We start from the raw sequence: 12,130 nt of genomic DNA on the forward strand, positions 1-12,130 counted from the left end.
GCTTTTCTTAATTTCTAGCTGTTAGATATCACCTCTCTTTAACAACTTCATTACTAATATGATGATTCCCACTGTGTTCCTGCCATAAATCTGTATTAGTCTCCATTTTATTTAGAAGTGTTCATTTCTTTGCTGCATAAAGTATGACAGGCCTTATACAAGCAGTGTAAATTTTTGCTGCTTGTACTAATTGAGTACTGTTTATTTACCAGTATTTTGATTATTTTCCTCCATGTGTCCAGCCTGTTGTTATTTTTTCTTCAGAGCCTTCTCAATACCTGATTCACAGTCAAGTATGCTTAAAAGATAACAAATTTTGTGTCTCATAAGGCATGTCCCACCACCACACATGTGACTACCCCCTCCCTTCTCTGTATACTCTTGTAAAATTTGAGTATTGAGAATCCATTTTTTTATTTGCAACTGTTCTTTGCAGCTGATACATTTTTCCCACAAACTTTTTGTATGCTCACAGACACACATACACACACACAAACACACACACCAGTTCTCTGTGTATCCTGTATGTCTTTAGTGTGCACCAAAAGAAATAATTTCAGCAAAAATGTGTAGTAATTGCTAAAAAGTTAAAAATTACCATGAACAATAAATAAGAGCAAACTCTTAGAACTGTCTCTATGGTATTACATTGGTACTGTAGAAGAATATATTTCTTCTAACATAGTGACAGTGAGAGGCCTTGCACCATACTACTTAGAAGTGCCCCTACCTTCTCATTATGCAGTAATGTTTATGTAAGTCTAGCAGTCAGCTATAATATGGAGACATACAAGATTTATAATCAGCAAGACTTTGGTTCCAAGGATGCCAGAAAAATAATGGTGCAGCTATAGCAGCCTCTATGGATAATACTCCTTCTGTAGCTTAACAACTAAGTACTCATTTCTGTTTCTTAAATAGACAACCATTTATAGCTAATTCTTATGATGTACTTGCTACTTTCTAAATTTTAGACGTTGTTTCTCCCTGTCATTTGTTTAGTATTGTTGTTGCCTTTCCCACTTTCCTGTCTCCCTCTCTCTCTCCTCCTTTATCAGTTTTTTTATATAAATTGATCTTGTAATCATTGATTAGTTTTCCAGCAGCATTTAGTGCATTTTCTTGGTGGTCATTGGCTCTTCCACTTTCCATCGTCCTAAAGGTTTTTCTAATCTCTTCAGATATGCTGTAGTTTATGTGCAATGTCAGCATCTAGATTTGTTTTATACTCTTCATTCAGAAAATTTTCATAGTAGTACTGCCTCCATTATTCCCTTCGTTTCAGCTTTATGCATTTTCACATTTGATATACTACGCCCCTTTCAAATCCAATCTTTTCTCTTCGGTATTGATATTCTGAATCCTTTCCTTTCAGAAACTTATTATCCCATACAATACTTTCTTCTTTTAAGCTGTGTCTATGTTTGACTTTCTCTCTAGAGTTATTCTAATAATTGCTGAGAACTGCTCAAAGATTATAATACAACTGTTAGGTAACCCTAAGGTTGAGAATATTTACATCACTAATGAATTTCTACAAAAAAGTTTTTGAAAGCTACTTGGGTGCAAGCCCATGTTGTTCAGATGCTGCACTGACATTTACATTATTTGAAAAAAGTTTCTGAATGTGAATTATTGTTCTCTGAAAATTAAAATGAATTTCATGGTGATGTGTTCCCTCCTGTCAGTAACTTGTAGCGTTTCTTATACATAATTTGGTGTTTGAATAGGAGCTGATTGGAGGTGTATTTGGTGTTCGCAGCATCTTGTAAATCCAAAAGAAGCATAGCATCACACATACATATGCTGTATAGGTAAATTAACATAAATAATGAAACCAATTTGAAGACATTCCTATTTCTTTTAACTTCAAATACTAGTTTGTTAGCCTACCAGCCAACATCAACAATTTTGCCAGTGTTCCAATTTGCAGTTATAATTAGCAAGAAGAATTTGAATTTGGAAACCTGAAATTGTTGCTGAAAATATTTATCCATTAAGTTCAAATGTCAAAGGTGTAAAAGTTTAGTTACTGTTCACTTGTTCAGCTTACATGCTTTAAAAATTTGAGGAATGTAGCTGTTTTTAAATTTATATGATTAAAGGGTTGAGGGCCAATCAGTCAGAAGACGTATACAAGTGCAGTTTTTATATTTATATGATTAAAGCATTGAGGCCCATCCAGTCAGAAGATATGTACAAAGTGCCATATGACACCATCGTGTGTTATCCTTTACAAATGTGGCAGTGTTGTGTGTGTGGGGGGGGGGAGGGGGTGACCCTGATTTTAAATTCTCACTTTATTGGAAGGTGTCTTATTGAGAACATATTTACTCTGTCCTGATAGCCTTGAGTATGTAACGACAGTAATAAGTTAATATTCATTAGCGTTTTAGTTACTGGGTATTGTCCTAAATTTACCATATCTTTATTTAATCCTAGTACTTTGACAAGATTGTTCAAAGTGGCAGTTACCTTTTTCTAGTGATAAATACTGTACTTTTTAGACCTTTTTCCAGTGATAAATACATGTTAGACCATCATCAGAAAATACAGTACTGCCTTCTATTTGGCCATTTTGTATGAATTTTATGTTAGTAAGTAACCTCCATTGCTCTCTTATTGCCTGCACCCAAAGAAAATAAATTGCCAGTCACAATGCCCAGTTCCTGAATTATCCATTCCTCTTAATGGTCTTCTTGGCAGTATTATTGATGGTGATACTACATTATGTATTTCAAAGCACTTGCACCATCACAGTTTTTGCACTTTTATTGCAGCTATTTTCTCCCAGTGTCTTCTCATTTTTTCAGATGGACATTCTATTTAGTCAAAACTTGCTTTGATGACACAAGCAGTCGAAACTTTTCCAAGTGAATTTTTGCTTAATCTGGTTAATAATAATAATAGCAATAATAATAATAATATTAATAATAGGTCTTATTAAAAGGATGGCTGTATAATGCGAATTTATCTTATATAGTGTCTTTTCTGTCCTCCTTATGATTAAGCTTTTCAGGCTCAGCGATGTTAGTCAGTAACTGGCGATATTCATGTTGGAAAAAGGACAGTGTGCGGAATATTGGAAGTCTTTTATTAAAATATCCAATCAGAAATCGTTCGTCTGGGTTCAGGTTCTATTGTAGGTACCGTCGACGCATGTTTCGACCAGCTCGTTGGTCATCCTCTGGGCGTGGTTGCAGAAGGTCTGAAGAAACGAGGTGCTGGGGTTGGTATTTATAGGGGAGGTCTTGATCGGTGCTGAATTATGATTGGCTGCCGGGGCATGTACCCTCGGGTGGAGCCTTCTCATCAAGTTCTGTTTTCATCTTGCGTGCGGCGGCGTTGTAGTGCTGAGGATGAAGAGAAGAATTTCGATCCTCGGATGCCGAATTTTGATTTGCTCGTGCGCTATGGCATCCGAGGATCGAAATTCTTCTCTTCATCCTCAGCACTACAACGCCGCTCGCACACAAGATGAAAACAGAACTTGGATGAGAAGGCTCCGCCCGAGGGTACATGCCCCGGGCAGCCAATCATAATTCAGCACCAATCAAGACCTCCCCTATAAATACCAACCCCAGCACCTCGTTTCTTCAGACCTTCTGCAACCACGTCCAGAGGATGACCAACGAGCTGGTCGAAACATGTCGACGGTACCTACAATAGAACCTGAACCCAGACGAACGATTTCTGATTGGATATTTTAATAAAAGACTTCCAATATTCCGCACACTGTCCTTTTCCAACATGAATATTGGCCAGTTACTGACTAACATCGCTGAGCCTGAAAAGCGAATCATAAGGAGGATAGAAAAGACACTATATAAGATAAATTCGCATAATACAGCCATCCTTTTTAATAAGACCTGTTTAAAAGAGGGTCTACTCCCTTCAGATATTAATAATAATAATAATAATAATGACAATAACAATAACAATACTAGAACCATGCACTTAACAGCAGGAACAGCAGGAACTCAACCTTTGTGGTATGTGACACAACTTACAGAAAAGCAGTCATAAATCACAGACTATTGCTGAAACAGTCATAGAAATATCACATGTTGACCAGTGTTTAGTATAATATAAGAATCATGATTCATGGCTGTTGATACTTTATATTTAGGTATGAAATAATGTGTATTGCTTAGGACATGCTTAAGCTTCTAATAGAATAATTATTTAGTTTAGTTTTTTAAGGAAAGTTGTTTATTACCACAATAAGATTGTTGTATGCATTTAAAGAATATGAAATTTACAGTAATGAGAGATAGCAATGTAGAATTTAAGGTTGTAGCCTAAATATGTTACACACACACAAACACAAAAAGTACACACAGATTAAGATGTTATATTTTTCATGAGATGCCCATTTTCATGGTTGAAGTTGTCCTCTGAGGTATTGGGATCAGTTAATCATGAGGGTTAACTCATGATTTTTGTTAGGCGGGCTGCATGTGAATTTGATTCACTAGTAGCTAATAGATATGGTAAAGCAATTTCAGAATTGCAATTCCATGGTGTTTTAAATGTTAAAAGAAATTTTGTGTGAATAACATAGGCCTGAGTTAATGTTAATTGTAGGAGGGACTATTATGCCGACTATTTAAGGAATTTATATACTGTAATTATTTTTGTTGAGGCTTAATAATACAGTATGTAGTTTTTAAGATTTTTTTGTCTTACCAGATTTTATTTTATTTAATTTTATACATATTTTATGGAGAAATTTTTACTGATATAAATAACTTTTCTTGACAGTGCTCCCATCTTGGGGTCTTCGCCAATTTCCAACTCTTGGTCCGGGACACCTGGCACCTTTTTCCGTGGCTTCCTGCAGACTCGCAATCAGGAGCGAAGTGATCTAATGGAGTTTGACTTCACCAGAAATAAGAGCTGTGACAGCATAACATCTGACAAGGAAAAGAAGAGCAGCAGTATAGAAAGCTTTAGAAGAACCATAACAGGTCAGAGACATCGCTCCAACTCAAAGTCATCAGGCAATGGTAAATCCTCTGTATTTGATTCAATAAAACGAGATAAGAAAAAATCTGAAAGTGAATCATCTGGGAAAGGTATTGAGATTCCTAATCGGAAGAATTATTTTGAACTAGAAACCAACCCAAGTCCTCGTCGTAGCACTGAATCGAACAACGGTTACCTTCCCATGAAACCAGCGATCTCTCTCTCTCAATCTTCCACAACTGAGTACCTGGACATGACCAGCAAGGAACCCATAAGTAGACAGCCCTTCACAGATTCTTACATGGATATGTCAAGAAGCAGCGATCGAATTGTTTCTTCCTTGAGTACCTCCACGCCACATGAGGGTTACGTGGACATGAGTCAGGGAAAGGGGATAGGCCCTCTAACCCCAATATCCTCATCTTCCACACTCTCAAACAGCTCATCTTTCATTGGTGCTAGAGTCAGAAAAATTTCGTCCACTTTTATTCCAATGTCTTCCCAAGACACTTGTTCTCAGTTGGACGAGTATATGCCTGTAGATTTACGTAGTAGTGTTGATTCAGCTTCCCAGTCACATGATGGAGAGAAGAAGAAGAAGGAAAAGAAAAGTACGAAAAGAAAGTCATTTAAAGATAGCAAGCGGAAAAAATCAGATCCAATAGCAGTTATTGTAAAAGGAGATGGTGAAGTAATCCAAGAAAGTAGTAGGAAAGGTACAAGTCCTTTATCACACTGGTCCACTTTCCTAGGCCGTAAAAATTCCTCAGGTACTCCCCCTAAAACTCCCCTATCTCCAACTGGCAGTCCACTGCCCAAGTCCAGTCGGGGAACTCCTAGTCCGTTTTCAAGTCTAACACGCTCCAAGAACAGAGATGGTAAAGAAAATATTAAAGATTCTGTATCTAAAGATAATTCTGGGGTGCCTAGTCTTGGTTCAGGCTTTGGCACAAATTGTATTGAAGAATCTAGCAGGGAGTCAGAAGAAAGTGCCATATCAGCAGATAGTGTAGAATCCCCTCTCTCTACCCAAACAGTTCCTAACAATGGTGAGCAAAGTGGAAAACCGAGTTCCAAGCGATCGTCTGGCATATTTGAATTATCTCAGGTATCAGATGTGAAATCAGAAGATAAGCAAGCAAATGTTGGAGTAGAATCTATTAGTCATACTGTAACAGCCAATAGTCAGCAACAGCCACACCAGTCAGACAGTAATACTGGGGACATGGGAGCCTATGTGAATTTAGTTTTGGGATTAGGCACTACTGAAAAGAACTTAAACCTTAATATTGAGAAAAAGCAGAGGAAAATATCCAGTGGCTCTGGGTCAGCGGAATATATGAACATATCTCCAGTATCTACAAGTAGACTTTCAGAATCTGAAGCACAGCAACCGCCATCATCTTCATCACATGATTATGTAAATATGTGCCCAGGTGGACGTCGGCCAGAGTCGAATACTCAGTCTTCTCATCTGTCTCCACAGTCTGTTACTACTCCAAGCATGACATCTTCCAACAGTAAAAACACCAGTGGTCTGAAAATTGACATAAAGAAAAGTCCCAGCCTCGGCTACACTGGTCAGAGGGAACAGAATCAAAGAGAAAGCAAGAGATTAAGTGCTAGTGGTAGTGATGATGGTGATGCAGAAAGTGGCTATCAGCTAATGACTATTGGGACATCATCTCCCAAACCTACATCTCCAAGAGTTGTTACTCGTCGTCCAGACATTCCTCCAGCTTTGCTTGGTGGCCGTCCTGACCCTAGTCTAACTGCAAATTTAGATCGGCTAAATTTGGGAGGCTCTGGAGGTACTAGTGTAATCCCAGGAGGTATTAGTGTAAGTGAACGTTGTCGAAGTCACAGTGGCCCAGGTGCCCCTGAAGGAAGTGCTGTTGGTGGTGAAATACGTGTTAAGAAACAGTTGTCAGAGCCCAGGGTTGGTTCCGGGGGGCAAGGAAATAGTGGTCGAGCAGCATCTGCTTGCTCTTCACCAGTATCTTATTCGCCGCCAACTTCGCCTACTTTGGGTGGGTCAGTTTCTTCTGTATCGTCATTAAGCGAAGGGGGCCTCTCATCTGCATCTTCAACATGTACAGTAGTGAATGTGGGTTTAGGGCGACGGGAAAGTGGCTTAACCTTAGGATTGCGTTTTCAAGATACCCAGTCTGATTCTGCATCTTCAACAAGTGCTTCATCATCATTATCCTCCAGTCAGCAATCTTCAGTCACTGTTAGCAGTGGTAGTGGTGATAGTGGTCTGAATTATGTTTCTTTAGACCTAGGTCCAGCTCGATGTGAAGGAGTCATGCCATCCCCCCGAGCTAGTCGTAGGACTGCCAGTGGCAACTCAACTCAAGCTTCTGGAACTCCTGCTGCTACCCAGGAGTGTACAGTTGGGGAGGAGGACTATTCCCTCAGCTATGCTCAAATAGACTTTACTAAGAGTGAGGGTTTGCGTACTACCTCCCTATCCCGTGACCACCGACACTAACATTCTCATACCCCACTCACACATTGCCTCCTCTACCTTTGCTCCCATACCCACGCAAATCAAAATTGTATAAACTGATTTATAAAATTAAGTATTAAGTTAATAAAAGTAAAAACATGTGAGTATATTAAATTGTTTTATTTATACATAAGATATAATTTTTAGAAAATTAAGATATAGTTTTTAGAAAATTACTTGGTTATCTTAGGAGAATTTTTATGTAGAATATGGGCTTTATGTCTTCTCGAAAAAAAGTTCCAACTAATTTAGTATACAAATTTTTGCAGTTTTCCCTTAGTAGCCCTTTAATATTGTCATGTTTATTGACTGAAATAAAAACTGGTGAAGTTTGTTGCTCAGTGAGAAGCATATTGCACACTACACATACATGTTTGTGATTTCAGATACAAGGAACTTAAGATGAATTACAGTTTTATTGTTGGATTTATGATTTTATATTACATTTTTTATTACCTCCCAAACTTTTTCACATTCTGCAAAGAAAAAGGAAAAATGTTGAACAGAATATAAGATATTGTCTGAAACATAGTTCCAAGTTAGGCCAGTGGAATTAAATATTTTGGAAAAATGTTAAAAAGGAAAAATGCTGAATGGAATAATGATAAGGTTATGTCTGAAATATAGTTCCAGGTTAGATCAGTGAAATGTAATATTTTGCAAAAATTTTAAGATCATAGGTTTGTTAGCTATGAAAAATACAAAATAATTAAAGATTTGTCATTTTGATGAGCCGATGAGTTTCTTGTACCTCTCATGTTTCAAGAAAAAATACAAAAAAGAGGCCTCATGGATTTTTAGGGTTCGAAATTGTTTTTCAGAATCAGCTGACAAGATAAGAATAAGCTAATGCAGAGTTGAATTATGAGTGCTGCAGGAACTGGTACCATCACAAGACATAGTCACAGCAAAAATTAAATGTTACTGCATGCTGTGATATACAGGACCAAAAATTTTGAGTAAATTTTCAAAAGATGATTCCTGTTATGATGGGTATTGTAAATGAATAGGCTTACATTGCATTCTGTTCACACAAAAATCTCTGCTGTATAAATTCAGTACATAGAAATTTAGAGGTGAATTTTTAGAAAAGTTGCTTTAAAGAATAAATATCAAAGTTTCTCATTCAGTTATAGAATCAACTAAGTCTTCATTTTCAAAGGAAAATCCTGTTTCATTTTTCATTTCCTGTGGATATGAATTTGAAGCTTTTACCGTGTACACATAAAACCTTCGGTAACAACTGTTTGCAAATAAGTAAGCCTAAGATATGATGATTTTTATATTAGATTATTGTTGCACTGATTATTTTTTTAGATGGCATTTTTTGTTGTCTGAGTGGTTAACTTGAAAGTTCCTAAGAGAAGTTGTTTTGTGTAGATCCTAATTATTTTAAATAAAATGCCAAGTATCAGTAGAAAACAAACATTCGGCAAATAATGTATTGTGATGTCCCACCTGAGTCAGTGACTTGGGTTTCTTAGTATCTCTTTAGTTATGTCTGTACAACAAACAGACCTCTTTATTCACGAGGTTAACTAATTGCTGACTGGATACTTGAAAGAGAAGTAAATATTACTAAAGTGATACATGGCTCTCATAGGGATCCTTTACTAACTACAGCAAATCTTTGTTCTTTTTATTCAGATGTGTACTACGAAGGTACTTTGCATTTTCATCATTTTTTTAATAGAGAGGAGAGCAGGAAAATGAGAAAATCTAAAGAGAAGAAAAGAATGAACAATTTAAAGAGTTATCGTATTAAAGGCAAAAGCTAAGTATAAAAGTAAAATGCAAAGACAGGAAGGCAAAGCAAATTATAAATTAGAAATTTAAGGACCCTAGAAGAATAGGCCTACTGAGCTCGGAGAAGAAGGCAGGACAATAATGTAAGATAAATTACGCATACAATATTTGTAATACCTAGACAAATAAAAAGGGTGACATTGATAAATATGAGTTCATGAAGACCCGGACTTGTGACCAGGTGGTAGGTTGAGGCAACCACAGAGCTCGCCATCAGCCTTTATAATCACGGCTGTATCATCTTCCACATTAGGTCTAAAGGAACAGAACCCTTTGCGATTTATTGTAGTAATGGATGTAGCTACAAATAGGCATGCAGAAATGCAGTCCCATAAGAGCTGCTATAGCATATGCACAGAACCAAGTCAACAGCAAAATCTGAGGTAGATGGAGATTTTTAAAACAAGGAAGAGTGAAATGGAAAAGAAAGGACCGAAAATAAACGTAAAGTATAACAAGTTTACGGTGACAGGAAAGGAAGCAAAGGAAAGTGTGCCACCAACAAATTAACTGATGGTGCCACATGCAGCTCACAGGATTACATACATGGAGTAAGAGATTTTCGATACTTCAAATGTATTACAAGAGCAAATGAGGAAAAGAGGGTAGTTGTGAACCCTCTTGTGATGGGTGGGCATGCTTTAGAAAAGATATAGTTAGAGGATCTAAACTAACTTGGGAACGCGTTAGGCGGTGAAACCAAGTTTGGAGAGTAGTTGTAGCATGCATGGATGTAATAGAGATGGCAAGGCTACTCTTAAATAAAAAGGTAGGGCGAGCAAAGGCCTATGTTTGGTACATAAAGTATGTGCTATAAGCAGCAGAAATCATGAACAGTACTATATCCGACAGAGACAAGGGCACGGCCATGGAAAATGAAGGATGAACTGGCGAGGCGAAAGAATGTCTAGACACGGTCAAAAGCTGGAATATAGATCGAGATATCATAGAATGAAATGGTTTGGACATTTCATGTGAGTGGATAAGCAACAGCTTAAAAATGTAAGTACATGACGACAACGTGTAGGAAGGTACGGAAAACTGGAAAAGTTGGTTAGGTGACGGTCTTCGCCTGATAAGAGTTCACAAAGGAAGAGTACAGTACTGGATAAAAGATAGTTGAGAGAATTCCCGATAGAACGTGTATAGTGATGATTAAGTGTTTTTATCTTTATTGTTATTTTTATTTATTTACTGTTTTACGTAGTTCACGAATTTGGCCAAGTTTTGGTTTTGCGCCAAAATAGGAAGCAGATGACGTCACGTCTCAGTGAAGTGCGGGAGGACTGTGGAGTGATGGCTGTATAAATCTTTGGTGTCAAAGTTTGACTACTCTACGCTGTTTGTCATTGTCAGTTGGCCCCAAGAACACCGAACCGGTGATAATTATAACTTTGATCTCCGAAGTTCACAAAGATTGCCGTGTTTGTGGATGTGTCTTCCAGTAAACACCAACAGACCATAAGGGCTCATGGGTGGACAACAGAAAGAAATTGGAGTCCCAGGTATGATTTTACTTGTATTAAATACAGTAAATATAGACCTACACAGAATAGCCAATGCCGTCTACGACAGGTACATCTAAGTGATTCTGTTTGAGTTTGATAAAAGTATTAGCCCTGTGTTTCGTTTTTAGCTTGAATTGCAGCGAATGAAAGTTATAGGATGAACAAAATTTGGGTGAAGAAAGTAGCCCTACAAGTGACAACAGGTACTGAAACACTAATCGCGTATAAATATTTAAAAAATGTATTTTCAACGTACAACGATTATGGGGATGTGTAAAACTGATCGTGTTAGACGTAAAGTAAATCAATATAAAACGATATAGACCTATGATGCGCACCGGTGAATGACAGATTGGTAGGCCTATGCGCGTTATGGATTCATTTTTATAATTAATTGACAGGGCTAGTTTTTAATTTAAATGCAGGGAAACTGTATGTAAGTGCGGTATTTGAGAACATATAGAACTTTAAGCAAAATTAAGAGAAATATATTAGTTTAGCAATAAAGCTTGAAGGGTCGTACACTAGCAAAATGCTGACAGCACCGGTCATGTTAATGAAGAAACTTAGTTTTTTTCACCCCCAGCTTGAACCTGCCTCTGAATTCTCATGCCAAATCGCCATCTGTAGTCGCAAACTGAAGACACTGTCACACACGATTTTCCCTGCATCTTGTGGCTCCGTACCGCTATTAAGGGTAACAGAAAGTCAGTATGTTATCGCACTTCACCGGACCGTTTGACGACTTAAAAAGGTAATTTTCTTTACTTCGGGAGCAGGCTCTATGAATTTAACGAGGCGTTGCACTTGTTTTTATTAATTTTGTAAACAAAATTACCAATCGGAACACTGTGCTTGTCATACAATTGCCAGGTTTCCGTAGGTATGGCTAAAATGACTACCCTACATGCTATAGGCCTAGTCAGTACTAAAATGGAGACACTGATTTGCAACCAAGTACTTATAGGAATACTTCACCCCTAGAATGATATACCATATAACTGTAATAGCACTAGGTAATCATACTTATTGTGCTGTTTAAATTCTGTTGTTGGGTGGGGGCGTTTTGGATGAGCTATTCTTTCATCGCAAAGGTGCCGAGCTTTGGCCACAAAATGACGAATGTGGTTGTCTTTCCATTTGCCACAGCTAACAAGTTCCCTCTAGTTAATTCTGGTATCAGAATGAGTAAAAAAAAAGTTACTAAAAATGTGCACAGTTTAACTGCCGTTCACACGGCAAAATGTCAAGTTTATAATTAAATATTTGAAGGTGGTGTTACAAGGGCACATTGACATCATTTTGGATCTCGATGCCAATGTTGATCTATTCTAGA

General features: G+C 37.5%; 1 protein-coding gene across 48 annotated transcripts in view; it reads left to right on the plus strand.

Annotated features, from left to right (window-relative positions):
* chico (insulin receptor substrate 1 chico) overlaps positions 1–7,589 on the plus strand; it is a 182,111-nt gene extending 174,522 nt beyond the window's left edge. For all 48 annotated transcript variants that reach the window (XM_067088011.1, XM_067087976.1, XM_067087993.1 and 45 more), the window contains one exon: positions 4,765–7,589. In XM_067088011.1, coding sequence (XP_066944112.1) covers positions 4,765–7,462 — 2,698 coding nt within the window. In that variant the 3' untranslated portion in view covers positions 7,463–7,589. The remainder of the gene's footprint in view (positions 1–4,764) is intronic.
* The last annotated feature ends 4,541 nt before the right edge of the window (positions 7,590–12,130 follow it).

The sequence above is a fragment of the Macrobrachium rosenbergii genome, chromosome 44, assembly GCF_040412425.1.
Source record: "Macrobrachium rosenbergii isolate ZJJX-2024 chromosome 44, ASM4041242v1, whole genome shotgun sequence".
NCBI classification, from domain to species: domain Eukaryota; kingdom Metazoa; phylum Arthropoda; class Malacostraca; order Decapoda; family Palaemonidae; genus Macrobrachium; species Macrobrachium rosenbergii.